The sequence below is a fragment of the Calypte anna genome, chromosome 11, assembly GCF_003957555.1.
Source record: "Calypte anna isolate BGI_N300 chromosome 11, bCalAnn1_v1.p, whole genome shotgun sequence".
In the NCBI taxonomy this organism is placed as follows: Eukaryota; Metazoa; Chordata; class Aves; order Apodiformes; family Trochilidae; genus Calypte; species Calypte anna.
The window spans coordinates 10,831,151-10,858,772 of record NC_044257.1 but is presented as its reverse complement, the minus strand read 5'-3'; the positions used below and the strand labels follow the sequence as shown (position 1 = coordinate 10,858,772).

At 35.7% G+C, this 27,622-nt stretch overlaps 1 protein-coding gene across 1 annotated transcript in view; it reads left to right on the top strand.

Annotated features, from left to right (window-relative positions):
- Positions 1 to 27,622, top strand: part of LOC115598951 (transcription initiation factor TFIID subunit 4-like) — a 132,774-nt gene that overhangs the window by 48,413 nt on the left and 56,739 nt on the right. Inside the window, exons 11-13 of the mRNA XM_030457972.1 lie at positions 9,809 to 9,939; positions 10,696 to 10,821; positions 19,488 to 19,544. Coding sequence (XP_030313832.1) covers positions 9,809 to 9,939; positions 10,696 to 10,821; positions 19,488 to 19,544 — 314 coding nt within the window. The remainder of the gene's footprint in view (positions 1 to 9,808; positions 9,940 to 10,695; positions 10,822 to 19,487; positions 19,545 to 27,622) is intronic.

Genomic DNA, 27,622 nt, shown 5'->3' with positions numbered 1-27,622 from the left:
CATGAAATTGCACAGAAGTATCTTAAAGAGGAATTATGAAAAGAGAAGGAATTAAGCATACAAATTTAAGGATAACATATTTCTTTAGCACACTGAAATTTTATTTCTTCTAAAAATAAATCAGGCAATATCGTTTAGTTACAGAAAAAATCCCAGCTCATCTTCCTTCAGAGATTACTTTCTGTCCTCTCTGATCAAGCTGTAAGGCTTCCTTGTCCTCTGAATACCAAGTACTCTCTTCTCCTAGATGCAGTACTTACATGTTCATGCTTCCATGATTTGTTGCAACTCCATTTGCCAAGATTCCACATACCTGTGCATAATGTTCTTGGGTGACTAACTTGGTTCTGTTAGAGACAAACCACTAAGGATAATAAAAATTCTCTTTAGGGATGATTAATAGCTACCTTTCAGCTGTTTAATTATGTAGCTTAGAGAGACAGAATTTGGGAACTGGATTGTCTGGTTATATATATTTAGGCCAGACTTCTCAAATTAGTTCATTCTTTTTGCCAGAAAATATGAATTATGTGTGGGTTTCAAGACATACCCATGTGGTTGGGAATTCTTAGAGGAATGAAGGCTTTATTTTGTCATTCTTGCATGACTTTCATCAAAGAACACTCATTTTTTTTTTAAATGGGGTTAAATACAATTCTTGAAAAATTATTCTTCTACTTGATGAATTTTTGTCCTGTCCCAAATCCCAACAACTTGCATAAGAGTGTGGAAATAATCAGCACAGAAAATAGGATCAGACATTTTGTGTTCGGTTACACATAGATTTTACATGGATTTCTCTGACTCTCTTATGTAAAAATAATTATACCAATGTAACCCCCTAGAATTGAGCTATTTTTCTTTTTTGGGTTTTGTTTGTTTTCTTGCAAGGATTAGGGATATCAAATGAAATTAGAAGGCAAAAGGTCAAAACAAGCAAAAAAAGACTATTTCTAAGATGTTTTATGCAAGATGGGTAGTTAAGCTCTGGTGCTTTTTATTTTCAGGATGTTGCAGGTTCAAAAAATTACTTGACAAAGTAATGGGATAAAAATTCCATCCTGACCATACAAGAAAGAAAGATAGGATCCTGCAACTTAGGATGGTCCTAGGCTCTTTATTTTCTTATAGTTATCACTCTGCATTTTTTTTTAACAGTCTAGCAGCATCTCACACTACTGCTGTTAGAGAAAGTGTGCTGGACTGTGTTGCCCAGTACAGATTTTCTTAATATTTTATACAATTATATAAAAACATAGCTATTTATTGTAGTATGATTTCTACCCAATAAGTTAGATACAATACTTCAGACAAGCTATATGAGTGATTTTGTACCAGTGCATTCACATCATAGAACTTAAGAGTCTCTGAATCACTGATAAAATAATTTGTTTGGCATTTACTTTGGAGAGAGCAGGAAGATGAGAGAGTATTAAAGTTTGTGTAACATTTATTCAGAATTTTATTCCTTTAGATTTACATTACAATTGTACAGGTGGTTATCTTTTTTTTTCTGATATGTCTTGCACTGAAAATGTCTATGTACTTTGAGGATTTTAATCTGTACATTTGGAATGTATCAATTTATTTTTTTAAAGTAACTGATGTTTTACCAGTTTCTTAATTTCCCAAAATGCTTCCTGGGTGATCATCTCAAGGTGGGTAGTTCTGAAAAAGTATAGAAAAAATACTACATCAGTAAGTCTCAAGGTCTTAAGAAGATTGTCCACTTTTACCCAGAAGCCAGCTCACGAGATAATTTTCACCCTATGAGAGAGGAATGTTCTTTAACAATCAAGCTTACTGAGTAATTAATGTAGTCTCTTCCGTTATTTTGTAAATAACAATTACATGGTGATAAAAAGTTCTCTTTAACAAAGTGAATTTATTGCATATGAAGGTGAACTGGAAGTATAGCGTTGAACAGTATCAGATACTGGTTTACAAAATCTTTCCCATTCCAGTTCAGGGCAGCTTTGGAGCTGTGGAATGCATCTTGGCCATCTGCCCTGCACAGAGGGGTGCTGGTTTGTACCTGCTAGAGGGAATTGTTTACCAAATCTCAAAGCACTTGGCACTGATTCTGTACAGTTTGGCAGGAAACACTCCCTAGCCCATGGCTTCCCTAAACATATTCTAGGTTATAGGTTCCTCAGAGGTGCTGGCTCAACTGACTTCATTTGGATTGGATGTTTTTCTGAAGGTTCTGACTAACGTTTTTTGGTTTCTCCTTTCTTCATCCTGTCTTCCAGCAGCAGACAGTCTTAACAGCACAAGTAAACTTTTATTACATTATTAATGTATTTAGTAAGTAAGGCTTAAAGTGAAGCTTTTATTGAAGGACTGAAAATGGAAAATTACAGCTAAAATTATCATACCGGTTCTTTTGCCTGGGATCACTAGGTTATCTTGTACCCCTAGGAATCTCTTATCCCCATAATCGGAGCTTGTGATTTCTTGTTTGCACTGTTGCTGTTTAACAAACTTTTCTTTCAGTTTTGATTTTTCAAGTCTGTCTGGAGTTCTGGTAGCTCCCCACCCTGCCCTGTCAACATAACCTCAGGGTATCTGCTACCCAGACAACCTCCTCAGATTTTTCCTTTGTTGTATTCCGTGCCCCATTCTCTACCCTTAATATTTGAAGTTGGATTTTTTCCTGTGGTAGCAATATGAATGCAGTGTTGATGGATTATTTGTAGGCCAAGAACACTGCTGTGTGGGAGATGTACTCTGCTCTGAAGTCCCACCCTATTAGGTTTGGACAAATAAGTTCAATAATTGCCATTTATGGCTCCTCAGGATGCCAAGGGCCATTAGTACATTTGAGTCGTTTCCCCTTTGTTGAGCCAGCCTTATAGTTAAATGCTTTTGCTCAGTTTGGAATTATTAATGTAATACTATTAGCAAAGCACCTGTTGTTTTCTGTTGATTTCATTACCTGCTTCTGTAGAGATGGCAGATTTGTGTGTCTTAGGCTTGAGCCTACAAATGTGGATGTAGTCCAAGGTACAGCCTAGCACTTCCTGGGCTGTGGAGATGAGGCAGGGGGGTAGATAGGACCAGATGCCTCATTGATGCACTATTGTAGATCTGATGCTGTTGAATGAGGAATCAAATATTTGAACAAATAATGCCCCAGACTCAAGAGGGATGAACGTCTGTTATTTGTTGCCATCTTGTATGCAAGACAGATAGTAACAGCAGAAGATGCCTGAACCTAAGAAGCCTGGTTCCAGTTTCAACTTGGATGTACAGAGGAAGTTGCTTCTGGTTTTAAGATTATAGCAAAAGGTGCTTTCTGCAGGTCTGGCTGACCTCTGACTAGGGCAAATAGACATTATTTATGCACTCTCCCAATGTTTCTGTTGAAGGACAAGGCAATTTTATGCTCTAAATACATGCTTTTTAACTGTTTCAAACCAGTTCTTCAAGGTCTTCCTGTTTTAAGTGTAAACATAAAGATGTTCTATACAGGCATTCAATAATTTATCAGCTCAATAATCAGAGTCAGACCTAATGTTTTACAAATAATTTTTTTTATCTTTGATCTCAGTCCTGTCAGTCCTCTTAAAGTATAAATTATTAAAGTAACTTTTTGATTCTTTGAAAGCGTATCTGCAAAGATAGTATTTTTCTTCTTCTCAGATAGGGCAGTACTCTTCTTATGATTTGTTTCAGTTTGTTTGATCAATAAAAATATAATTAAACTTTAAGGTGCAGCAAAGACAGTACCTTTCAGATAGCTAAGCAAATGATAGCTCTCATCAGAATTTTCACTTCTTGGGACCTGAACATTTTCAATGACAAGTTTTAGGTGCTTTTATGTTTGTAAAAAACAATCTTGTGCTAGTGACACATATGCCAATATCAGAATAATATTGCTGAATGCTTTTTCCCCTCAGTATTTTTGTAACTTTTGCACAAGTTCTGACTTTATAGAGACTCTTGCAGTATCTCAAACTTTTAAATAGAATATAATTTATTTGTAAACAGAAATACTCTTAACACACTTCCTTTACCTGCTGTCTCTTAAGCTGTAAATCTTCGTTAAAAAATGATTGAACCATATCTCTCTGTTAAAGTTTCCAAGCATGTAATTAGAAATTAACATGTAGGCAGACTATTGGCTTGTTCTATAAGTGCCTGGCAGATTAGAAACTTGCTTACTTGAAGTGTATTAATTTATTGTCCCTCATATTTTTTTATATAGGGTAGTGTGACTCAACTGACTGCTGCAGTAGCAATTGATGCATCAGATTGTGTTGAAACTGAGTCCAGCCATGAATAATTAAAGTGTTGATGCAATCCATCATTAATTCCTGATGGACTTGTCCAGTTCTGGTGTAGTACAGATCTGGCAAGAACACTTGAATGAAAAACATGACCACAGCTATGTCTTTAAAAATATAAAAGCCCAAATTCTAGTGAAGAGATTGTTTAAAATTACATCTTGGAGCATTGCTTTGTTCCAGCTCCATTCTTGTTGTTATCCTTGATGGTGTTTTTATCGTAGCTCTGGGAAAAGTTCTGAATTACTTGATTAAAGTAATTTTAAAGATGTGGAGCATATATTTATTATAAAAAATGTCTAAATTTAACAAATGCATTACTGAAAGGCAAGGAACTTTTTTTTCAAATTATACATTTCTTGATGTTTTACTTTTAAGTGTCTTGCACCTTACTGATTTAAATGCAGAATTTTGGTCACAAAACTACAAAGTTAAGGTGGCCTCATTATCAAATTTACAGCACATTAAGATAATCAGATAAAAAGCAGAAACAAGTTCAACTTCCTTTAAATGAAAGACAGATTATAGCAGTTTGTTGATAGAAATAAGTTAATTTATTGAATTTTCATTTTCTTTGGGTTTGTAATATATGTCTATATATTGTGCTATAGTATTCCAATGATCAGGTGGCACAATTAAGACCAGAGTCTAGAATACTGGGACCTAAATAAAAATATCTGTTCATGAAGCCACTGTCCAATGAGTTGGTTAGAAAGATGAATAGTATATTAGAGAGGGATTAATAGAAAGCATCTGTCATTCGTTAAATAGGCAGCAGAGCTTTAAACTGTGAAAAAGATATTTCTGTCTGGTGATCCAATTAAATATGTACAGTATTTTAAAAATGTGTGTATACATAATTATATAGATATAAAAATATAGGTGTATATATACATATTTCTTAAAACTCTAAATTATATTTCTTAAATCATTGTCATCGGTCTAGGGAATCTTGCAAAGGGAAGAGAAGCCTTTCTGTATTAAAACTGGGAAAAATGATTATGCACACCAGAAGAATATCTCAGGAATTTCCTGTTTAGAAATCAACATTATTTTCCATTGATTGCAAGCATAATTCCTATATAGTTTGTATAAATGAAAGTGGATGAAACTCGGGAGTAGATGTAGCAGTGCAGAAGAAAAATGCTAACACCTTAATATAGAAACATGGAAATTAAGTTTCCAGCCCTTTCTATAGATTCAGTTTCTAGCTGGCTCTTCTCTGAGTAAGCAATGAATCAGAACTTTTCCCAGGATCAGTAAAGTATTACTGTTTATAGAAGTCTAACTAGGCCAGCATTTCTAAGTGTAGATGAGATTGGTGCTTTCAGGAGCACATTGGTTACCAATTACACTGGTAATTTTCCCATCCTTGCCACAAACACGATCCAAGCATTGAAGTCATGTGCCAAATCTTCATGTAGCACACAGCTTTGGAATGTATCCTGCTTCTGACATTCTATGCTAACAGGATTTTGACTCATATAATTTAGAGCAGGGAAGATGTGGTGTTGCTTCCGCACATGATGAATGTTGCTTTTGACAAGTTGACTTTTAAAAAATGTATCTATTTGTCTTTTTATAGTCTGGTTTCTTGACACTAATTCATTTTTTGGGAAATTTGTGTGGTATTCTTTCTTCCTAAGCCTGTTTTCCAAAGAAAGCAAGCCTTAAGTGACTGAACAGTCTATTCACCTTCCTTTTCTTTCCCTTCAGGTAACTTCTGAATTGAAAAATCATCTGCTAGATAGTCGCTCTGTATGTCCCAGCTGAGGGGGAAATCAGCTTGTTTTTTTACTTTGTTCTTGTGTCTGGTTGGCTGCCAGTCAGCACTCTTGTACAGACTGGCCTGACTATCCTCAGGGTGAGCTGAATGCCCAGCTAGCAAGCTGGACGAGTAAGAACTGGGAGATATTCCACAGGATGATCCTAGATGTATGAGGGAACTAGGAATAATGTCCAATAATAAAGGATGTATGAGGAATGAGGAGCTATGCAGGAGCACAGGGATCATAGTATTGCTCAGGTTGGAGAACTCGAGTGGTCACCTAGTCCAACTTCTTGCTCAATGCTGGACCCACATGAAATTCAGACAAGGTTGCTTAGGGCATTGTCTGGCTGAATCTTAAGAACCTGGAAGGTGGGAGAACCTTAGAATTTTTTAGTGCAGAGTGTTCCAGTACCTAATTATCTTTGTAATGAAGAATTCTTCCCTGTATCCAGTCAGAACCTCTGCTGTTTCAGTTTATGAATTTCTCATTTTTCTTCCAGACATCCTCAATAGCCTCTCCTGTAAGCCTTCTCTTCTCCAGGATAAAGAACCCTCAGGGGTTCTCTGCACAGAGGTGATGTGCTCTGACCCCATAACCATCTTGGTGACTTATCTCTGGACTCAAGGTTTTCCAAGTCTGTCTTGTACAGAGTGACCCAAAACTGACTGCAGCATTCTAGAGGTGGACTGAACGCTGATTGAAGAGGAATAGTTGTATTGGTTACTTTGGTGTAGCATTTTGCTGTTGATACAACCCACTATTCTCTCAGTCTTTGTTGCTACTGGGATGCACTGGTGAATCCTGGTTAGCCTCCTGCCCACCAGACTCTCACGTGCTTTCCATCAGCAATGTTGTCCTGCTAGGCAGTTGCCAGCATCTGTATCATTGCAGAGCATTGGCCATCCCATCTGCAATGCTTTGCATTTTGTCAAGTTCCTGTTGGCCTCATCAGCTGCTCCTGCCTGCAACACCACTCAGTGTGGTGTCATCTGGGGACGGTGCTTTGTGTCTTCCAGGTCACTGAGAAAGGTACTAAAAAGAGCAAGTCGTAGGACAGGCTCCTGAGGGACCCTGTTTGTAACGGGCCTCCCTTCTTCTGGACTTGAGAATCTTCAGAACTCAGGCATGTCAGGGAATAATCCTTTGATTATAGATGAACTTCTGAAGAGCTGAATTGGCAGAACAAGTCGCATAATGGTGGTAGGATTTACTTGTAACAAAACACGTTTGAAATTAGGGAAACCTTTATCGTGAAAAAAAAACCCCACAACCAGGATGGTGATAGTTTATTGTGAAAGGCTGGTGTGTGTTCAGGGAAGCTGTAGTTACATGTATGAAATTTGAAAAATTATTATTTTTACAATTACTCATTTGTACTCTTAGCTGGAATACTCAGCAGAATTTTTCATCTCAAACCTCTTTCCTTGATACTAGTTAATTAAATGTCTCTTCTTTCTTACATTTTTTCTCTTGAACTAAGGGGTTTTGATCGATAGCTTTGCTTACACACATTTGCATAATAAAACAGTGCATGTTCAAATACTTCTTGATATTGCAAGTCTGACTTGCACGAGTAGCTCTGACCAGTATGAATAGTCCTGCTGACTTCAAGGACTTAATTTACATGAGTAATAATTTCAGCTTTGGGATCTTAATGGCTGTGTCTGCTTTCCGTTTTATATTCAGCTTTCAGCAACTTGGCAGAGTTCAATCTCTATTACAGAGGACAAATTTGGCACCAAGGAAGCTATCATTTTTATTTATTTATTTATTGCCACAGAGCAAAAATCAGTTAAAAAGCATATATGTGTGTTGCTAAAATCCTTATGGTAGCGCTGTATGTTACAGAGTCAGTGATGGCTTAAGTTAGTTTAAGAGATAAAGGCTTCAAAGAATCATTTAAAAAATTAAGATCAGAAATAGATGACATAGAGGATTCAGCCCAGGGAAACGTGGGAACAGACTGTTGAGGTGTAATAAAATATACATTGAAATAGTCACCGTGGATAAAACCAAACCAACAACAGCAAAACTCCACAAGGGAAGCAAGGGAAGAGGCAGAGACAAGGAGGGCTGCGGGAGACGTTGGTGTTTTCCCACCCATTCCCACTTGGGGCTTCGTCCCTTGTGTCCCCCCCTTGTGTCCCCCCCCTTGTGTCCCCCCCCTTGTGTCCCCCCCCTTGTGTCCCCCCCCTTGTGTCCCCCCCCTTGTGTCCCCCCCCTTGTGTCCCCCCCTTGTGGCCCCCCCCCTGTGGCCCCCCCCTGTGGCCCCCCCCTGTGGCCCCCCCCTGTGGCCCCCCCTTGTGTCCCCCTTGTGTCCCCTCTGTCCCCTCTTTCCCGCCCTCCCCGGCTCGCGGGGCGGCGCGCGGGGCTGCCGCAGCGCCCCCTGCCGGCGGCGGGCCGGCCCGCGCGCGCCGTGATTGACCGTCCCCATCCCGGCCCTGACAGGAGCCCAGGGTGATGCTGAACGCTGCCAGTTCGCCTCAGATCACATCATTAAAATAACAGACGTGCACATCCATGTAAGGCCGCTGCTCACTTGTTCGCCTTCATTTTTTCGACGTGTGATGGTTTCTTGCTCTAGAATTTGGCCAGGAAAAGATAGGAATGCCTCACAAAAGGAGCTCGCTCGCTCGTAAGCCTCTCAGGTTTGTGTTTGCTCAGGGCCCCCTCCCACTAATGAAGATGACTTTTGTAATTAGCCGGTCAGGAAGCACTTCTCAAAACCTTCTCCAACAAATTCCCCTTAGTGTTTTACTTGCCCATTAGTGTCTCACGAGCACGCGTGTCCACAAACATTTGGAAAAGTCAGTGGAAAACTGATTCAGGATAATCAGAGTGTTGACTCTTTCATAGAGGCTCAAATCCAATAATGAACACAAAATGCAACTGCTGATTTTTTAAATATATAAGGTAAATATATCTGTTTTCTAGCAAAAAAACCTGTCCAACTGGGATTACTCATATGTGTGTGCCTTTTTAGCTTCAATTAGTATTTGTATATCTACAAATTTATATCCTGTACATTATAATTTTTGAATGAATTTAGAAATTCTTAAGTGCTACACGTGTTCTTGATTCTGTAGCTCAGGTGGTTTTTTAATACATCAACACATTAGGCTGTAGACTGTTTACTGTGTATAAACTCTGCACAAAGTATCAAATGTCCAAGAACTACAAATACACCTTTTAGTAGTGTTTGTGGGACAGCTGATGCTTTTAAATAACTTTTGCTAATATGGCTTTGTCTTTAAATTTAGTTAATAGGATTTTCTATTTCTAAAGAAATTTTATTGTCATTAGCATGCCAATATTCCAGACTTAAGTATGCAACAATATGCTTTGGGCTGCAGCCTCATCTCATTGACACTGAAATTAATCTGCACTAATGCTCCTGAAAATAAGGGAGTTGCTTTTTATGGTGTAGAACAAATAAGAACTCAAATTGTGTCATACTCTCTTACGCTTTGTTTTAATATGATAGAATAAAATCTAGTGAGGTTCTTAAATGCTTTCTAAGTGGTTAAAAAAAAAAGAAACACACCTCTGATTTCTCTTTCAAACTTTAAAATGTAGTCACACCTCTTTTGAAGGGGTCATGAATGTATTGCCAAAGCTACATAAATACACTATCATGGATATTTCTGTTGAGGAAAATGAAGTTATGACTTCATGTTCTTTAAATCTGGGGGTGTTTTGGTGGGAGGTAAACTAATTCTGTTTTGTTTTTGGTTTTTTTTGCTTTAGCTAAAAAACTAGGAATTACTGATGTGCCAGCTGAGGTGGTTACTTTTATTTCCCATGCAACACAAAACAGATTAAGAACAGTGATAGAAAAAGTAACAGTGATAACACAGCACCGAATGGAGTCATACAAAGTAAGTGTGCAAAGAAAGGAATTGTATGTTGCAGACTAAATCTTCTCTTGGAGTTGATGGTTATAGTCTACTCTATTGGACTAAAAGTGAAATAATTTTGTTTGGTTCTGTATTCTTTATCATCTTCCAGAGTGTTAAATCTTTCCTCCCTTCTCCCTGTGATGGTGTCACTTCACTTAGTCCATGTTAAGCCAAAGATGTATTTAAAATAATACATTAACTGGTTCTTAGAAAAAAAATGTGTTGTTTTTGCTTCAGCTGTAGCGTTTTCATTGTCTTCTGTATATTTCTTGGTTAATGGTTTTCTTTTGCTTCATAACATTGCAGTCAAAAGGGAAAATATTAAGCAGACAAATGAGATGGAAATAATATGGATAGCTGATTTTTCTGACTGATGTTCTGAGTGTTGTCATGTGGCCTGTGTCATACATTCTTACTACCTCTTAGGTTCTAGGAAAGCTTGCGTGCTCTTAGTTGTCATAAAGTTCATAGTAATTAGAGGCTTATTTTCAACTGATGGAGATAAGTCAATCCTTGTGGGTTTTTTTTTCATTTGCTTAGATATTAATTAGATAATCAAAATCAAACTGCAATATTAACCATAGGCTGGCTTAATTTCTCTGAACTTAATCAAGAGAATTTTTTTTATTGTTAGCACAATAGAAAGATTTTCATGTGTAACACTTGTACTCTTCTTTAAATGCATAGTCTTGGTGAAAATGCATGTTTTTGTAAAACATTGCTCTTATTTTGCAGGATGATGAGTGGTATGAACAAGCTACAGATGTCCGATCACAGTTAAAGTTTTTTGAACAGTTGGAGCGTTTGGAAAAGCAAAGGAAAGATGAACAGGAGAGGGAAATCTTGCTAAAGGCTGCCAAGGTATCTGTTTTAGTCCATTTTTTGGTTAACTACTTAACAATTCATAGTCCTCAAACAACTATTGAATTTCATGAAATCTGTTTCATAAACACATTTTGCTTCTTATAACAAAAAAATAGTGTTGTTGTGACATCACATTTAATTCATGAAGTCATGCTGTCTTATCTGTGGTGACTCCAGACCTACCTGACTGCAGTGCTCTGGCATTTTCAAGATTGCAACTCTGTATTTGATGAGTTCTTGGAAATATAGGAGCAAATGGCTAACGTTTTCAAAATAACTTGCTGAAATAATTTTCACAGTTGTCTTTGAAATTTGATAGATGCCAGGCTTTCTGTCCCATTTAAAAATCATATCCTACACCTCTGGTATTTAAACACAATTCAATAAATTTTAACAGATTTTTGGAGGCTTTTTTACTTCCTGAGTTTATAGACTTCTCTTTTTTAAAAACAATTTTGTTTGCTTACTTATTTTAATTTAAATACTACGTTTCCCAATTTGTGTTCTGGTTTCCTGTATATAACTGTTCTATTTAATTGATTCATATATGTCTTCAGTAGCTATCAGTTCTTCTGAATGTGTTTCTTTGTTTAATTCCCAAGACAAACATGCAGTAGGACAAACTAAAATAATATTGTTTCAAGAGCATATGGGTTTAGATAAACCTCTTGTTTATACCTGCTAATTTAATTATATATACCATATCAAACTGCAAAGAAGTTATCTCAGTTTTCATTGCATTTGCATTTTCATTCAATTATTTGTTGTATATTCTGAAAATATTATACAGAGCAACTCAATGCTCAATTCTTACAATAAGCCACCTAATTTTGTGCCATTCATGTTCACAAATTGTGAGATTTTAAAAAAAACCCTACCCTTACTTACTTCAAGAATTTGGTTCTCTATTTGGCTACTTTAATCTGTCCTGTTTTCATAGAATCATAGAATCATAGAATTGGCTGGGTTGGAAGGGACCTCAGAGATCATCGAGTCCAACCCTTCATTTGTAATTTATAATTCTTCACGTTATTAAATATTCCACAAATTTCCACATAACATATGTGGTCTTTAAATGTTCAGATGAAAACAGATTTGCCATTTTTATTTTTTAATGCTTAGTTTTTAACAATAAAAAAATGCATGTTTATTTTTTGTATCTTGTTTTCTCCAATACACCTGATGAAGCATGTTTACTTTTCTATGTATCCTGCAGCTTGTTTATTATATTGGTTGGGGCTTTTTTTCTTTTTAGTGGCAGTTGAGAAAAATACAGTAGCTTGTAATCCTTTGTTCAAAAACATTTCCCTGACAGCAGAAGGCCTCACTCAGGCTGACCTGAGAGGTTGCCTTAGATGACTCCATGTTGTTCTGTCCAACCTCAATTACTTTGATTCAATATTCATTGGTTTTGGGTTGGTTTTTTGTTGTTATTTTAGTCTTGAATAATATAGACTCCCTTAATGTAAAAATTCAGGGAATATATTACCAGCAAGTTTGATTCCTATAGATTACAGAAAGAGTAAATTAAAGATCTATAGAGCAAAGAAAATGTAAGAGAGATCTCTACTTGATTTGAAGAAATTATGTAATGAAAGTAATTAATGCATAAATTAAATTTATAATCAGAAAGTGATAGAAGACAGCTTGGTATACTAGAAAAATATATGAAGGTATTAAAAAAACCCAAACCCTAACAACAAAGTAGCCATGAAAAAGCAATTTTGATTTATCATCACTAATGTTTATGAAGAGAAGTAGAATAGAGGAATGGGTAAGAAAGATATGTAAATAATAGTAAGAAAAAGTATCAGGTGTGTGAGGGTTTTGTTGTTGTTTTGGTTAGTGGGTTGGTTTCTTTGGGGGAAGAATAGAAAATATTTGACTCTAGTATTCTGATTGATCTGCAGTCCCAGTTTCAGTTGTTACAGTAAGATATGACTGCAGAATTTATAAGCACCCAGATGGAGATCATTTTTCTTCAGGAAATGTTTTTGGGGAAATAGGAGAGAAAATCACATGGAGAGAGAAAGAAGAAAAAAAGTTTTCAAAAAATATTTTAAATTTTTTACATCCTGAGAAAAGTCACTATCCAAGTTAAAAATAACTAAAGCTACAGGAGTATCTTTAAAGAAAAATAATAGTATTATTTTGCTTGTTAAATGAGACAATATTACAAAATCTTATGTCCTGTGCCTGAGAAATACTTGAGAAATAGAAACTTGATACCACAAACCTAGAAGAATAATGACTGATGTTTGCATTCCAATGAGATGTTTTGGGGGAAGACAAACTTGAAAGGAAAGGAAAAATCCTAAGATGTGCTATGGTAATAATGCAACATACAATTTCATTTTCATTTAAAATATTTGAAAACAGGACTGTACTGTTTCAGGGGCTAGCATGATCTCTTGTACCTCAGGGATCACCTCATCGTGTTCCTCAATGTATGTATGGCACAAAACGTTTCTCTAAATTACTTCCTAGTAATTATTTTTATAACAAAAGTGTTTAAAGACATACTGGTCACCTCCTGCTTCTGGACCAGTTTCTGTTTCAAACATCCAGATAACATGGTCTGTCAAACAGAGAAACTGCTAGGGGACACTGCATCTGCCTTGATGCCATTACTTTTGGGTTATCTTCCTGATACCTGGGTAGTAGGGTAAAATAAAAGGGGCACCAGGAGAGGCCACCTTGTGTATCAACTCAGATGTAGAGGGCAGCCCCTTTGAAGGAAATATTTGTGAGAGTCAACACTTTGCCCTCGTTTGTTTTCCCAGTAAGAACTCACTGGCTGTTGTTTCCATGTGTGTGCAGGAGCAGAGATCTTTTCAATGTCTTCAGTGACTGGAATAGAAAATTGCAAGAAGAGCTAAGGAAAGTCTTAAGACTATAGAAAGGTCAAAAGCCAGACTAAAATCACTCGAGGAATTTACCTTTACATTTGACATGGTGTGTGTTGTGTAGAATTTCTGGAAAAAAAAAAAAAAAAGAAAAACAAAAAACAAACAAAAAGAAAACCAACCCAAACAGTGAAGCACAGGTCTTGCTCTAGTTAAAGAGGTGTTTTCCTTGCTGCTTTCACAGCTGCTTTCAAAACCTGGAAAATACTAGTTGGGTGTGTCAAATTGAATGAGGTTCTGGTTGTGTACTAATAATGGGAATATTTCTGGCAGCAGGAGGAATTAGGAGTTTATAGTTGTCTTTTGTGTGTGTTTTTTGTTGGTTTGGTTTTATTTCCAAAATGTTTGTTTTTTTTTTTTTTTTTTTTAAAGAATGGTGCTTTCTACAGCAGAGATATATTTGGCTTCTTGTTTCAGAAAATCAGTAACACTTCTGTGATATAATCTATAATAAAATGGATCAAGTGAATATTATTTTGAGTTAATCTGCTCGAACTGGCTAAGTGCATGTTTATTTTATTATCAAATTATTTTTGAAAGGTAATTTCCAATATATACATTCTACTAGCTGTTACTTTGAGCATTCTGTATTAGGAGCACAAACCTGTCAAGTTTGGGGTCTTAAATAGGAGTACTACAGGAGTAAGATCTAGTCTGTAAAAAGAATAATTACATAAGTAAACAGAAAATTATGTTTAGGGTTGTTTGCAGAGTTAATTAGTATTTATGGATGAGAGTGATTTTTACAGTGCTATAGGCTGGATGGCTTTTTTATTGGAGAGAGGTCATGGAAATTGAGCAGTGCAGATTTCCTTACACACACATCCTGTGATTACTTGAAGGGGCTACCTCCCTGAGCCAGAGATGAGTTCAGTCGTCATGCCAATTTAATCCTTTCCCTCTCTTCTGAGACTACAGTGGATGTAATGGAGCTTTATGTGAGATGAAGCACTCTGTGAACAGGAACTTATACCTCACTTCTGATGAGAGCAAAGAGGGAATTATTGTGTTGAGATTATCTTCTGAATTTTTAGAAATTTCTTACTCCAATTTTAATGATTTTGAAATAAATCTTTTTTTAGACCTATACTCCTGCATTCCATCTCACTGTGGTCCTAGCTCCGAATAGGGTTTTACCTTCAGCTATGCTGCTTTTAACTTTCACTTTTTATTAACAAAGCTAATGTGAAAGCAAAGTGTTTCATGTTGCCAATTTAATTTCTTTAATTAAAAGTGAAAGTTATAAGCTGGTACAGCCGTGGGTGAAGTTCTAATGTCATCAATGGGGAAAAATAGGTTTAAAATTGAAACTGTTGGCACAGCAGTGCCTCTCAATAGCACAGCACCTGCAGTTGTGACTTTCAACTTTATTTAATGGAAAAAGATGAATTTGAAGCATTAAAGACTCCCAGTATTTATACTGGGAAGGGGGAGTAGAGCTGCAGGTACCTTAACTGGGATCAGATGTTGCTAATTGCAGGAGACTGGTATTTAGGAGAGACTCTGAGACATCTCTGGCATGGGCCAGCTGAGACTTAAAAATTATTACAGACCTAACAGAAAATTTTTTTCTTAGTGAGACACAATGTAATAGCAGTGCAGCCTTGACATTACAAATTGCAACAGAATACTGAGTAATGATCAGAATGAAATCCATCAGAAAGGGTGAGTCTGCCCATCCACATAGATGCCCAAAGTATCCTCTAGTTTTAAAAATAGTTGTCGCATATATTTAAGTACTACATGAGTTACAGATATCCTTATTAGTTCAGAAATATTGTTCTCTAATTTAAACAAGTCTATGAAATGGAAAATCCCCTTCTTAAAACTACACTGTTACATCTGTAATCAGTTCTCTGTTTTTGTGGCATTCCTCCTTAACACCAGCAAGGGGAAAATCTGAGGTTTGGCACATTAGGGAGTTTGGTAACATGGAAATGAAACCCCATATTTCTAATGTGTTTTGAATACACACATTTAACATATACTGCTTTTCATACTTTGAAAGTCTAATATTTCCAGAGACCTAATATGATCTATGCAGTTTTCAGATAAATGAGATAGCAAGTCTCTAAAACAAAATACTTTCATTCTTAACAATTAAAATATCAGGTTGTCTGGTCTAATAAAACTAGCTTGTGTTTGGGAGAAATCTTAATAAACCTTGTTTGGTGAATAAATTCTCAGTAAGAGACAGCATTTAATGTATTTAAAAGTATGTTATCTGGTTAGGATCAGTCCTGGGTTTCTCTAAAATTACTATGGGAAGCTAGCTTGCTTCTGAAAGTGTTTATTCATCAACATGAAAATGCATTACGTAAACCCAGCTTGCTTTATTTACAGATCTAGACATGAAGAACAGAGAGGGGAAGGGAAAGAAGTTGTAATAAACTTCAAAGTATTTTAGTTGGGGAGGTTGTGTGATTGGTGGGTGTTCCTGAAGTTTTAGAGAAAGGAGGCATTGGGTACATTGGAAAATTTTGGAAAAATATCTAACAAAGCAGGTGAGAGGCAGCGTATTAAAATTTGGATGTTAGAGGGAACAGAGAAAGGAAGATTGAGATGAAATCTGAGATGTCTTTGAAGAAAATTTAAACAGGAATTAAAAAAAACCTAGAACTGATTAGTCAGCTTGACACAAGTAAGTGTAAAATATTAAAATAATTGGTGAGTAAAAATGGTGACATACAGACAAGCACTAGAAGAGCTGAGCGGCAGCAAAATAGCTCAAACTCTTCAGAGGAAGATGTTCACATGTGGAATGGAGTGTAAAGTGAAGCCAGTGACATTTTTAAAGCTTATCTAGGCACCTCTGTTAAGCTTGACATTTTCGTTTGCTTTATATTTGCTTTAATCTGTGTTGCATTGGCATTGAAGAAGCCTTTTGTAATTTATCTTAGATCATAAAGTGAAAAAATAATAAAATAGTTTATACTTGTTTTTTTCCTTCAAAACATTTCAGCCTGCAAATACCAATGATTTTATTTCTGAAGCTTTCTGCTTTGAAACCTAACATGGTAGTCAGCAGGAAGGTAATTCAGCCTTAACAATCTGCTTTTTAAAAAAATCTTAAAATTTATCTGAACAGAAGAGGAAACAAAGTTATAATTAAATTACTTTTTTTTTTTTTTTTTTAGTGCTACCTATACCATAAATGATCCAATGTAAAACTGGAATTCTACTTGTTTGAAACAAGGCTACCTCTGAATTGTTTGAAAAGACCATTTGGTTTGGGTTCAAGGAATTAGCCATAAACTCACTGTGTTATTCCAAATGTAAAAGTAGTTCTACCTTCACTTGCAATCAGTGTTCATGTATCACATGGTATTTTAAATGTTCAGTACTGAAAAAATTCCTAAATTCAGTGTCAGTCATGAGTTAAGTACCTGTTTTCACCTCTGCAATGACTGTAATTATCTGTTTATTGTGAATGAACTGGAGATTTGTGCAGAATAGATCATCAGCTTTTTTGTCTGGTTTTGAGATCTGCTTTTTCAGATTATTCCTAGCTGCAGATCTGCTTTTATTTGAGTTTTTCTGAAAAAAAATAAAAAATAAACCCTGATTTCTAAATGTTTGGGTTAATTGTTTGTTTGTTTTAATCTGTAGCATAGCTCTTCCTTCACTTAGGGAGTCCAGGAAATGGCAATGTTACCTAGCATCTATTGCTTTAATTTTTCTTACTGTCCCCCCCAAAACAATGTAGATCTGGTATGTTTTCCAGGATTCTATCACTCTCTTGTAGAAACTTAGTAACAATATTAGATGTCTCAGATTGATTCTCCCAGGACACTTTGGTTTCTCCTTAAGCTGAAATGCTTTTAACTTATGCTTTGCATTTGGAAATTTATTCTGCTTCATAGAGCAGTGTAACACTTTGTATTTCTGTTCTGCAAGACTCAGAAGGCAATAGAAGTTCAGTGTATATGAAAACCCATGAAAGGGCTACAGGTTATTTTTCCATGTGTCAATCTGGAGAAACTGAGGCACACAATAACTGAGCAGTTATCACAAAATGATAGAGCTAAGGCTTAGCTCAGTTCATGCTTACCTAAAGCCATCTTCTAGAGAAGCAACTCATCAAATGGCTTTGTTTGTTTTTTAACCTAAGAGGTATAATTATAATCAAGTTCTTAGGAGCTGCTCTACTGAATAGAGTCTGAGCTCTCTGGCAGATCCACGTATTTCATGAAATCCCTCTTTGTTCTCTAACCATTAACTAGATCTGATTATCTACATTTTTCTTTGTCTGGCCACAGCAGTTAGAAGGAATCTTGGTCTACATCAAGATAGATTTTCTTTCTTGGTTGGCACAGCTACAACATGAGTCTGATTTGATCATTAGCTATCTACAGATTTGATTTTCTCTTTACTTTGGACATTGTCCTGTAAAACTGCCTTTTATGTTAACAAGCACAAAGTCACTTGTACATGATATTGGAAGATTAGGCTAATGTGCAGTGGAAGAGTTAACAGTACCATCTAAAAATGGATAAAGGATAGAGAAATTCAGTGGCATTGGTGCCCTGCCTGCCAAATTGTAGACAAGGCTCTCTCCAGATGTATCAACAATATTCCGTGTCCCCTTACTCTTAAAACCTACCTTGCTTTGGTTGTCTTCGTGGATTTTTGACTTAGGAACAGACTATGTAGTGGAAAATTCAAGCAATGGGGGAAAATATGTAAGTTTGCAGGCTGCTATTCTTTCAGGTTTCAGGTCTGTCTTCAGCATAGACAGAAAGATAGGAGAGAGCATAGGTACTCTAATTCTTCTGGGAGCTGTGTAAATGATAGCACTTTAAATCTCAAAGAAATACTGAAAACAAACAATTACATCTTTCAGGTATTTGGAACAACAGTTTTGCATGGATGTCTCAAGTTTTACTGCAACCTTTTTTTAATCAAATTACTTTACTGACCAATCATGCAATTAAAAAGCATAATGCATGTACTCTCTACCTCTCAAGTTTTGAATTCCATCAATTTTAGTATGCTCAGTGAGCATAAACAAGAATTTAATATTTTTAACATATGGTACTAAAGCAGTCTGTATCTGAAGAAATGTACTTTTACAGGTTGTTATTGCAATTAAACAGTTATTCTTCAAGGGTTTTTAGAGCTATTGTTCCTGGTTTTGAGGAAAAATATGAGAGTTGCCATTTGGCAATATTTCTTCGGTTGCAAAAATTACAACATTAATATTATTAGTAGTGCATGAATTAGTTGAAATTATGTGTATTTCAATGCTGTACTCAAAGTAAGCTCATATGGATAGCAACGTCTTTATTATGAGCACTTACTGTTTGGGAGGGTGACTTTACAGCTGTTTTCTCCACATTCTCTACTGACAGCTGAACAAAAGCTTAGTTCCAAAGAGTGAATTGTTTTAAAATCAGTGACTATAAGAAGTTTAAATTAAAAAATTGAGGTGATGGAAAGGATGTCACTTCTGCTCTCAGATTCTTCAGTTTGTTTGTATTAAATAATTGAAATGTAAACGTATGGAAACTTCAGCATTGATGAAAACATGGTATTTAAAAAAAATGTAAATCTAGGGTAGATCTTATTTGCAACTGACTATTTAACAGACTTTTGGGTGAGGCCTAGGGGTTTGAAATGCACTTCTATGAATTTAAGCATCCCGTCTTTGACACCTAGTATCCTGTTCCCCTTTACTAGTTTTCAACTTATTGCAACAGATATAGGTTCTTAAACCATGTGTTAATCTTTTTTCCCCCTTTTTTTTTAAACATCTAGAGTCGCTCAAGGCAAGAAGACCCAGAGCAAGCCAGACTGAAACAAAAAGCAAAGGAGGTAAGCAGAGCTAGAGATCATTACACTTGACATTTCAAGGCTTGAACATATTAATTTTTTATGCCTTGCTACTTGTATATCGTTAATAAAAATCTGACTAAAAACTTTTTAGGATGTATTTGTTGCTTTGCCTTTGATCTTAATGTTTGCAAACTAATACATTAATACATGTGAAGCCTAAGGAGATTTTATAAGAGAATATTTCCATACATTACATTTTCATTTCCATTTTAAGCGGTTTTAGCTTTTGTTGGGTTGTTGATGACAGCAGCACTAGATTTTGGTGGAAAATATATGCCTTTGTCTTTTTGTAAAATGTCACTTTCTTAGAAATGTGATACTTAACAATTTTGTTCTGGTAACAGTCTTTCAAGTAACATAATTGCCAGTTATTTTCTCTACAGTGTGGTTCAGTGGGCTGTTGACTCATTAGTCTAAATTACAATAATCTAAAAATTATCAAATAATTTCAGGTGAAGTTTTGATATATTATTCTAAGAAGAACAATTCGTGAACTACTGAGTACCTTAATTTGCTGTAAATGGGTGTCTGTCCTGTGCTTAAGGCATCTCATGGCTTAGGATAGAGTTGGAACTTAAATCAGTTAGACTAAAAATCTAGCAATTGAAAGTCATTCTTATTTTAAGAAATTAAAAGCGTCATATGCAGCAAACTGGTATGGTTTTCTTTAGCCAGCTTCTTTGGGTACATGCAATAGAAGTTAATCATTATACAGTAGAAGGTAATATATGCAGAAAAATGCATATAAGAAGTTCTTTTGTATTGACCTGTTCTTCCTGTTTAGTTTCCCTGTTGGCAGTATTCCGTAGTTCCGTTAGCTGTACGGATTTTATATATTGAACGGTAAAAAAAATATAAATCTTAGTGTGTAACTGAGTTTTATTTTCTTTTTTCTTCATTATGTGATTATATAGTAAGATTTGCTGAGATGTGTTCTGGGAAACACTAATAGTGCTTTCAGAGTTGGGTTTGTCAAGCAAGTATTCAAATGAAACAGTCAAGTTATTTGGCAGGAAAAGGCACAGGATTTTAATAGCAGAGTTTACTATGTAGCCAGTGTATGCAAAGGAAGAATCAGATTTGTGAAAATAATTGATGGCAGGCAAAACTTGCTGTTGAGCTGAGAACTGAAACTACCCTGCTGCTGGAAGTAAAAGCAAAGTAGAAATTAATGGATTTCTTGCTGCCACAGTATTTGCATTCATTATATTTATTTATTTATTTTGCCATTGGAAACTTGAAGAAGTAAAAGCAAACAACAGGGCTAGTAAAAACACATTTTCTAGTAGTCAGAGTGAAATAGAGTTTCTCTTTATAGCTTTGATAGAAGACTTGCACTCCAGCCAGTGCAGGTTTTGGTGTAGCTGCAGTACTTCTCCCTTCTATGAAAACTCGGGTTGTCCGTGCAAGCTGTGTTTCTTACCCACTAGAGGGAGTGATGCTGTGCTGACATGTGAATAAAAGAAAGTGTATGAAATGTGTTCTGAGTAATGGTAATAGTGCTATTAGTAAAGAGGCAGCAAATATTTTGGTGGTAACCTAATTACAGATGTTTAGATCAAGCTGGTATATGCTTTTAAAGTAGTGGTATTCCCTGGGTATGATAACATATTTGAGTAAATGCAGAATGAATACTATGGTTTTCTGTTTGGGTGTTGCACCCTATTCTTGTGTACATTAGCCCTGCCTTTTTTCCCACCCTTCTTATGAAATTATATAGTTTGCTGGCACCATGCTTCTCTCTGAAGTTGAATTTCATTCTACATGTTTGAAACCATAAAAAATACAAGCATGCCTCTGTTTTTAGTAATTAGGGTTCTAAAGCTCTTTTTTTCAACTGGTTTAGAGACTTTCACCTAGAATATTCAAATACAGTTGCATAAAAGCATTCTTTTGCATTAACTCTTGCAAGGGGAAGCGAGGAGGTGGCACTGACAAGATTTTGGTTTACATGATTAATTTTTTTTTCTGTATTGGATACTGAATATATGCTGGTACTTTGAATTATGCTGGCACCGCCAAAATAAAAAGAATAACCAATTTTGTTGTATAAAAGGTCGATTAGGAAGAGTATCTTGGGCATGGCTTTGCTGTTTGAAGATAAAAGTTTTGAATTGACTTTGACAAAAACATAAATGTTTCAAAACTTCACTGCCAGCTGGGTTACTCTTAAATGTGTGTATGACCCATAACTGAAAGAGAAGTTGGGTTTCTTCCATGTTTTGTATAAGCTGATGAGTGTAATACTGTCAGCTTTGATAATAAGCTTGATTTGAAGCTGTGTTGCCTTGATTTCTGTGTCTTGAATATTGCATGAAAATCTTGGTTGCTCAGATATTCTTCTGGCCAATAGGGAAGTGGCCACTAAGTAGTGTGCTAAAAAGCATAAAGAGGGCATCTCAAAGAAAAGGGCATCAAGAAAACTGCAGCATTTTTAGCTTGTGTTACTTTAGTGATGTGATTGTGTTATTGTGCTCCAGAAGTGAAAAATGTTTCAGATTGGGCAGTGTGCCTGCATTTGAACAATGAGAGTTCTGCCTTCCTTCCTGCCTAACTAGGCAGTCTGGAACCATCCTCTTCAAAACTCTGTGTGATCAATACTATACCCTGGTTCCCTGACAGATAGAAATGGGTGAATATCTAAACCAAACATAGATAATACATGAAGTCTGATAAATGGAACATAGCCCAAGATGCTTAATGAAGACAAAAGTCAGAGGGAGAAAGTACAATACCAAAAGAAGTAATTTAAGTTTAAAGTCAATAGGGCAGTCTTCTATATCTTTAAGAAACTCTCTTCAAAACATGGAAAGAACTCTAGAACATGTTGTCTTGGAATGCACAATAAAGGTACCAACACAAGGAGTATAGGATGAAGGAAAAAAGAAGACTTATAAATGGGAATTTGATCCAAAACATTTTTGCTTCTGGATATTTTGAAATGTTTCATTCCATAATGCTCTGGCTTTCTTTGTATTTAAAAATGGGATAAAAACAAACTTCCATTTCTTTCACAAAACTTCCATGGCTAAGAAATCCCCTTCTCTATTATTTGTGTAATCAAAAATATGTACAGGGGGAATCACTCTCGAACACATTTAAAAATTAAATTGGTAAAGTGAAGATTATTGTATGGTTTGTTCTGTAATTCCATCTTACTCCATTTATTACTCAGTCTCCAAACCACTCACCATACTGTTTAAGCCAAACTGCTCCTAATCAAGTTTAAATTGCATTTAAATACTTACCTAAACAAACAGAAGGTCCATCTACATATGGTCTTATTGCAGAGACTAGACATAACAGTCAGATTTCATTCACACACAGACTAGCACTGTTTTAGTTAAGACAGAGCAAACCCACTCTTATTTCAGTTTGATTGACTTATTTTGCTTCAGCATTAACCTCTTTCAAATGGACTTGAGTGAAAGCAGTAGGAGAAGCTGCCTGTGGGGGGTTATATTGCCTAAAACTCTCAGTTTACTTTCACTTTTAAATTGGTGCCTCTTCTTGTCAGTAAACATAATATGATTGTCTTAATGGTAAAGCTATTTAATAAACTAGTGAAAAGTTATTTTCTGTTGAAACTATTTCAGGGGAAAATGCTGTTCTTCGGCTGTTACTTATGTTGTTCTGTAACATTCTGAAATATTTTACTCTCATTACAACTTAATGTAAGAAATAGCATAATCTGTGAGCAGTGTCAACGTTGTATTGCATGAGTAAAACTTTTTAAGTCAAGTTTTAGGAAATAGACTTATTTATGCAGTCTACTGGAAGCATGGAAAGCCACAGATGTGAGTAACACAAATTATGAGTTCCCTAATTCCCATTAAGATGTTCCATTAAATAAGACATAAAACAGGCTGTGTAACTGATAGCAGAAATAGATCAGGATTAGGAATAATTGAGTGAACACCTAGTAATTAGTGATATAAATTATTGGAGAGAAAGTTAAGGAAGGTAAAATCCTAAAACATCCTTTCTGTCATGGATATTTTTCTACATATTCAGTGTCTGTTGGCTAAAAATATTTTAAAGTCGAGTAGCTGCATTTGATTCTGAAAGATTACCTTGGTTAAAATCTTTGTGTCATCATCAACCAAGAATATTGCATAATAATAGGAACTTAAACCAGACACCATAAATGTCTGGGCTTGTATCCAGGACCTAGATCAGTTTAGATAACTTTCAGTTGAATCTCTTCTCAGATGTATTCCTTTAACCATGCAGAGGGGATCTCAGACCTGATATTCATAATAGAAGCCTTGCTGATTTCCAGGCAGGACAGAAGACAGCTCACTGCATACTTGTGTCAGCACAGATAGCCCATCTTTCTAGGGCTGGACAAAGTGTTTCAACACTGATACTTATTTAAGTGAGTTGTTTTTGTGGCTGTTACACTGGCTAGCAGCTTTGGGAGCACTCAGTTCTTGCACAAGCAGACCAGGGGCAGGTTTTCTTCTATACTCCCAGGAGTTAGATCTGCTGCAACTTTGCAGTAACCACTGTGCTTGGGTATTGTCATTCCCTGTGTCTGTGATGTCTTCTGTATCCTTTTGTGACTTACATGCACAAAAATATCTGGACTGTTAGCAGAGTTCTACAAGAAGCCATAGGATATTTCACTAGCTAAAAGTAATAATGAAATATGTACATCATATGATGATTATCTTATGTGGCTCTAACACTGCCTTGGAAATTGTAAATCCCCTCTAAAAATGTAACTTGTCCTAGCAGAATTACTGAAGCATCATACATTTTACAGTTAGATTCTGAAAACAGTTTTACTCTAAATAATTTCTTTCATTATTATTTTTTTCATTAATACTTATTTATCAACTCAGTAGGATTGGTTTCTTTCAAAATTTTCAACTAATATTTTACTGCATTTATCCCTGTTTTCACAAGGTATTACTGAAAATGAAAGGGATTTTGTTTCGGTAAGTTTATTTATTGACCATTTTTAGCAAAACCGAAGTCCTTAAAGAATGTATTAGTAATGCAGTATCCCTCATGTTGAGAAGTCTAAAGAAGTTTTCTATTTTATCATGCCTGACATAAAAATATTGATTCCAAAGCAACGATCCTTTCTTAAAAAGGTTTATAAAAGGTTTATAAAACATTCCACTGAGAAATGGAGCATTTGGACAGAAATAAGTTTAAATTAAATTTCCACTTAACTCTTTAACCCATCGGAGGTTTAGTAGGTAGAAGGAAGGGAAAGCTAGAAATATGATACCTGAAATAATGACAAAAGTGTGACATTTAGGCAATAATGATTCCTCAGAACTGAGTTGTTTTATAATTAGTTTTCTGCATTAGGTTACCAACATTATAACTGTTGTGCAGAAGGAATGCAAACATTTTTGTCAATACTTGTAGAATGTTAGATAACAGAGTCACTTTGCTTACATTCTCTTTTTACCACAGATACATTGTTTGTTACCAAAAAAATGCTTCAGAAAAATGCTTAGGCTGTTCTGGTATTGTCTAAGCCCATGCAGCGCTGCCATGGGTTTGGCTTCAGTATACAAGATTTTCCTGAACTTATGAAGTTGTTGCAGTGACTTCAAATGTTAGTATTAAACTTAAATCTCAGAGGGAAGAGGTCCTGCCTGTTATCTATCAGAAAGCTTTCATTAAAATCCTGCTGTGTTATCAAGCTTGCTGCTTTTATGTTAACTGTATTTTTTTCCTTTTGAGTAGGTATTATTTTATTGTACAGATATATTATGGTATTGGTCACAAATTCTGATAACTGGAGTTGATTATGAAGGACAGGAGAATAATGGTATTATATTTGCGTATGCAAATATTGCTGCTAAAGAAACAAGATCTACAACCAGTAATAAATTTATTCATATAAAACTCAGTGTGTAGATATTCAAAATTTCATACTGTTTTAAAGACAGTTGGTTTTGTCAAAAAATTTACTGCATCCAAGGATTTAAGATACTACCCTGCCACGAATTCTCCAAGTCCTGAAGAACTTCAGGCTATAGTAGTCCTAATATTCAGCAGGACTTTTGCATATCTCTGTAAAATTTAAGACCTTGACACTTCTAACCTGTTCTCATGTGCTTAAAGCAGAAGTGATGGCAGTTGCTTGGCTGAAGATGAAGTGTGATGTTACCCTCACTGTACAGAGTCAGAAAACAATGTATTTGACAGGAAAATACCAGGGAAACAAGGAATTGCCATAATATTTTTCAGCCGAGTCAAGTAGTTTTATTCCTGCTTAGGTAAAATGTATATTAATTAGAACTGAGTCATGAGCTAGTTTTTTTGTTTTTCTCTAACCCAAGCTTGACCCAAGGTTATCTCATTAGTCTAGCAGGAATCTAAATTAAATTTGATCCTGTCCAACATAATAATTTTCTTCTATATATGTTGGTGAAATTCTGTAGTGATGTGTGATTTTACTGTACATATACTAACTACTGTTGTTTGGTTAACATGAATGCTTGTTTTTGTGACTGATAATTATTTTAGCCTTCTTAAAGCAAATGCTGTTTTACTCTTACAAGCTAAATACGTGGCCTTTCTTAAGTAAAAATACTTTTTATACTTTATACTTATTGTATAAAGTAAGAAAACTCCTTTTATGTTAGTACTTGTAATCTAGAAAACAAGTTCTTAGGATGTAGTTTACTCCCTCACTAAATTATACACAAATTTGAATTCAATGTGTGAGAAATATCTCAGTAATGTCTTGTGCTATGTCATGAAGGTCTGTGTCAGATTTGTGAATCTTTTTATATGGGGTATTTACATGTGCAGATAAATGAGGTTGCAAGCCTTGGAGAACTGGGGTTAATGGGAAAAAAAAAAAAGAGAGAGAGAAAAGAAAGAAAGGACAGGTAGGACAAGAGGAAGGAACAATAAAGCAAGCTGTCCAGTGAAGCGTTGTTCATCATTTAGCTGATGTCTCAGTGAATCTAGAAAAAGTATTTGAAAGATAGCAGCCTTCAAAGGAGCCCAACAGTGGTGTAATTGTGTAATTTCCATAGATTATTATATGACAGATGTATTTTTACAGATGCAATTTGCTAGTTAATATATTAGCAGCTATGTACACAAATGAAATATAGTAATTGTCTTCCCTTGCTGCTGAAAGGTTCCCATGTGGCTCTATGAGAATATGGAGGCACTGAACAAGTAAGAGTTGAATACATTTGTAAAAGCTGGCTTTTCTTTTCAGGATTGTTAATTTTCTCCCCTTTCCCTACAAAATTTTAAGTACCTACGTTTCTAATTTTCAAGTAAGACTAGTGTGGAAAACTCAAGACTAGTTTTCAAATTAGAGTTTAGCTATATTGTGAAATATGTTTGGTTTGTGTTTGAATATTTCCAAAAGAGCAATACCTGCTAAAATTCTGCTCTACCTAATGGATTGAGTCAGGGGAGGAGAAATCCTAAATATATGCACGTGTAGGTATATATATCAGATCCATTTGTACAAGAAAGATGTCAAGATTGAATTTCCACTTCTCCTGCTTTGTGTCATATTTAGGCAATTCCCACGCTGCATCATTGGTATTTTGTCTAAATATGTTTCTTCTATAGGTAGAAACAAGCTTGTCCTTAATTTGTGATTATGGCACAGCAAGGGAGGGAAAAAAAATAATTCGATTTTCATTTGGATTACCAGATAACTGTTTTTTATGAACACTGCAACAGATTTCCTTACCTGCTTATCTGGCAAAATAATAGCACTTTAGACATCAGAATATGATTGCCTATGTAATAAGTAGAGGGCATCAAATGTCAGCTGTGTCTGCTTGTCAGAAACTGAGGAGGTTGCTTGGACAACAATCCAAATTATTACTTAGATGTTTCGGTCCCTAATCAAGCCTGCCCTACCATATAGAAGCTTGCAAGGAGAGGTCAAGGTGTACTTAGGCTCCAGCCTGCAGGGCAAGTTTTCCCCCCTCCTCTGTGTGCACATTGGTTTCTTACTCCAAAATAAACCTGAATGAGGGCTTTAATTCTGCCGCTGAGCTAACATGTTTGTAAGCCCTGTTTGGCAGGCTGGGAGCGCCCGGGGCAGCACA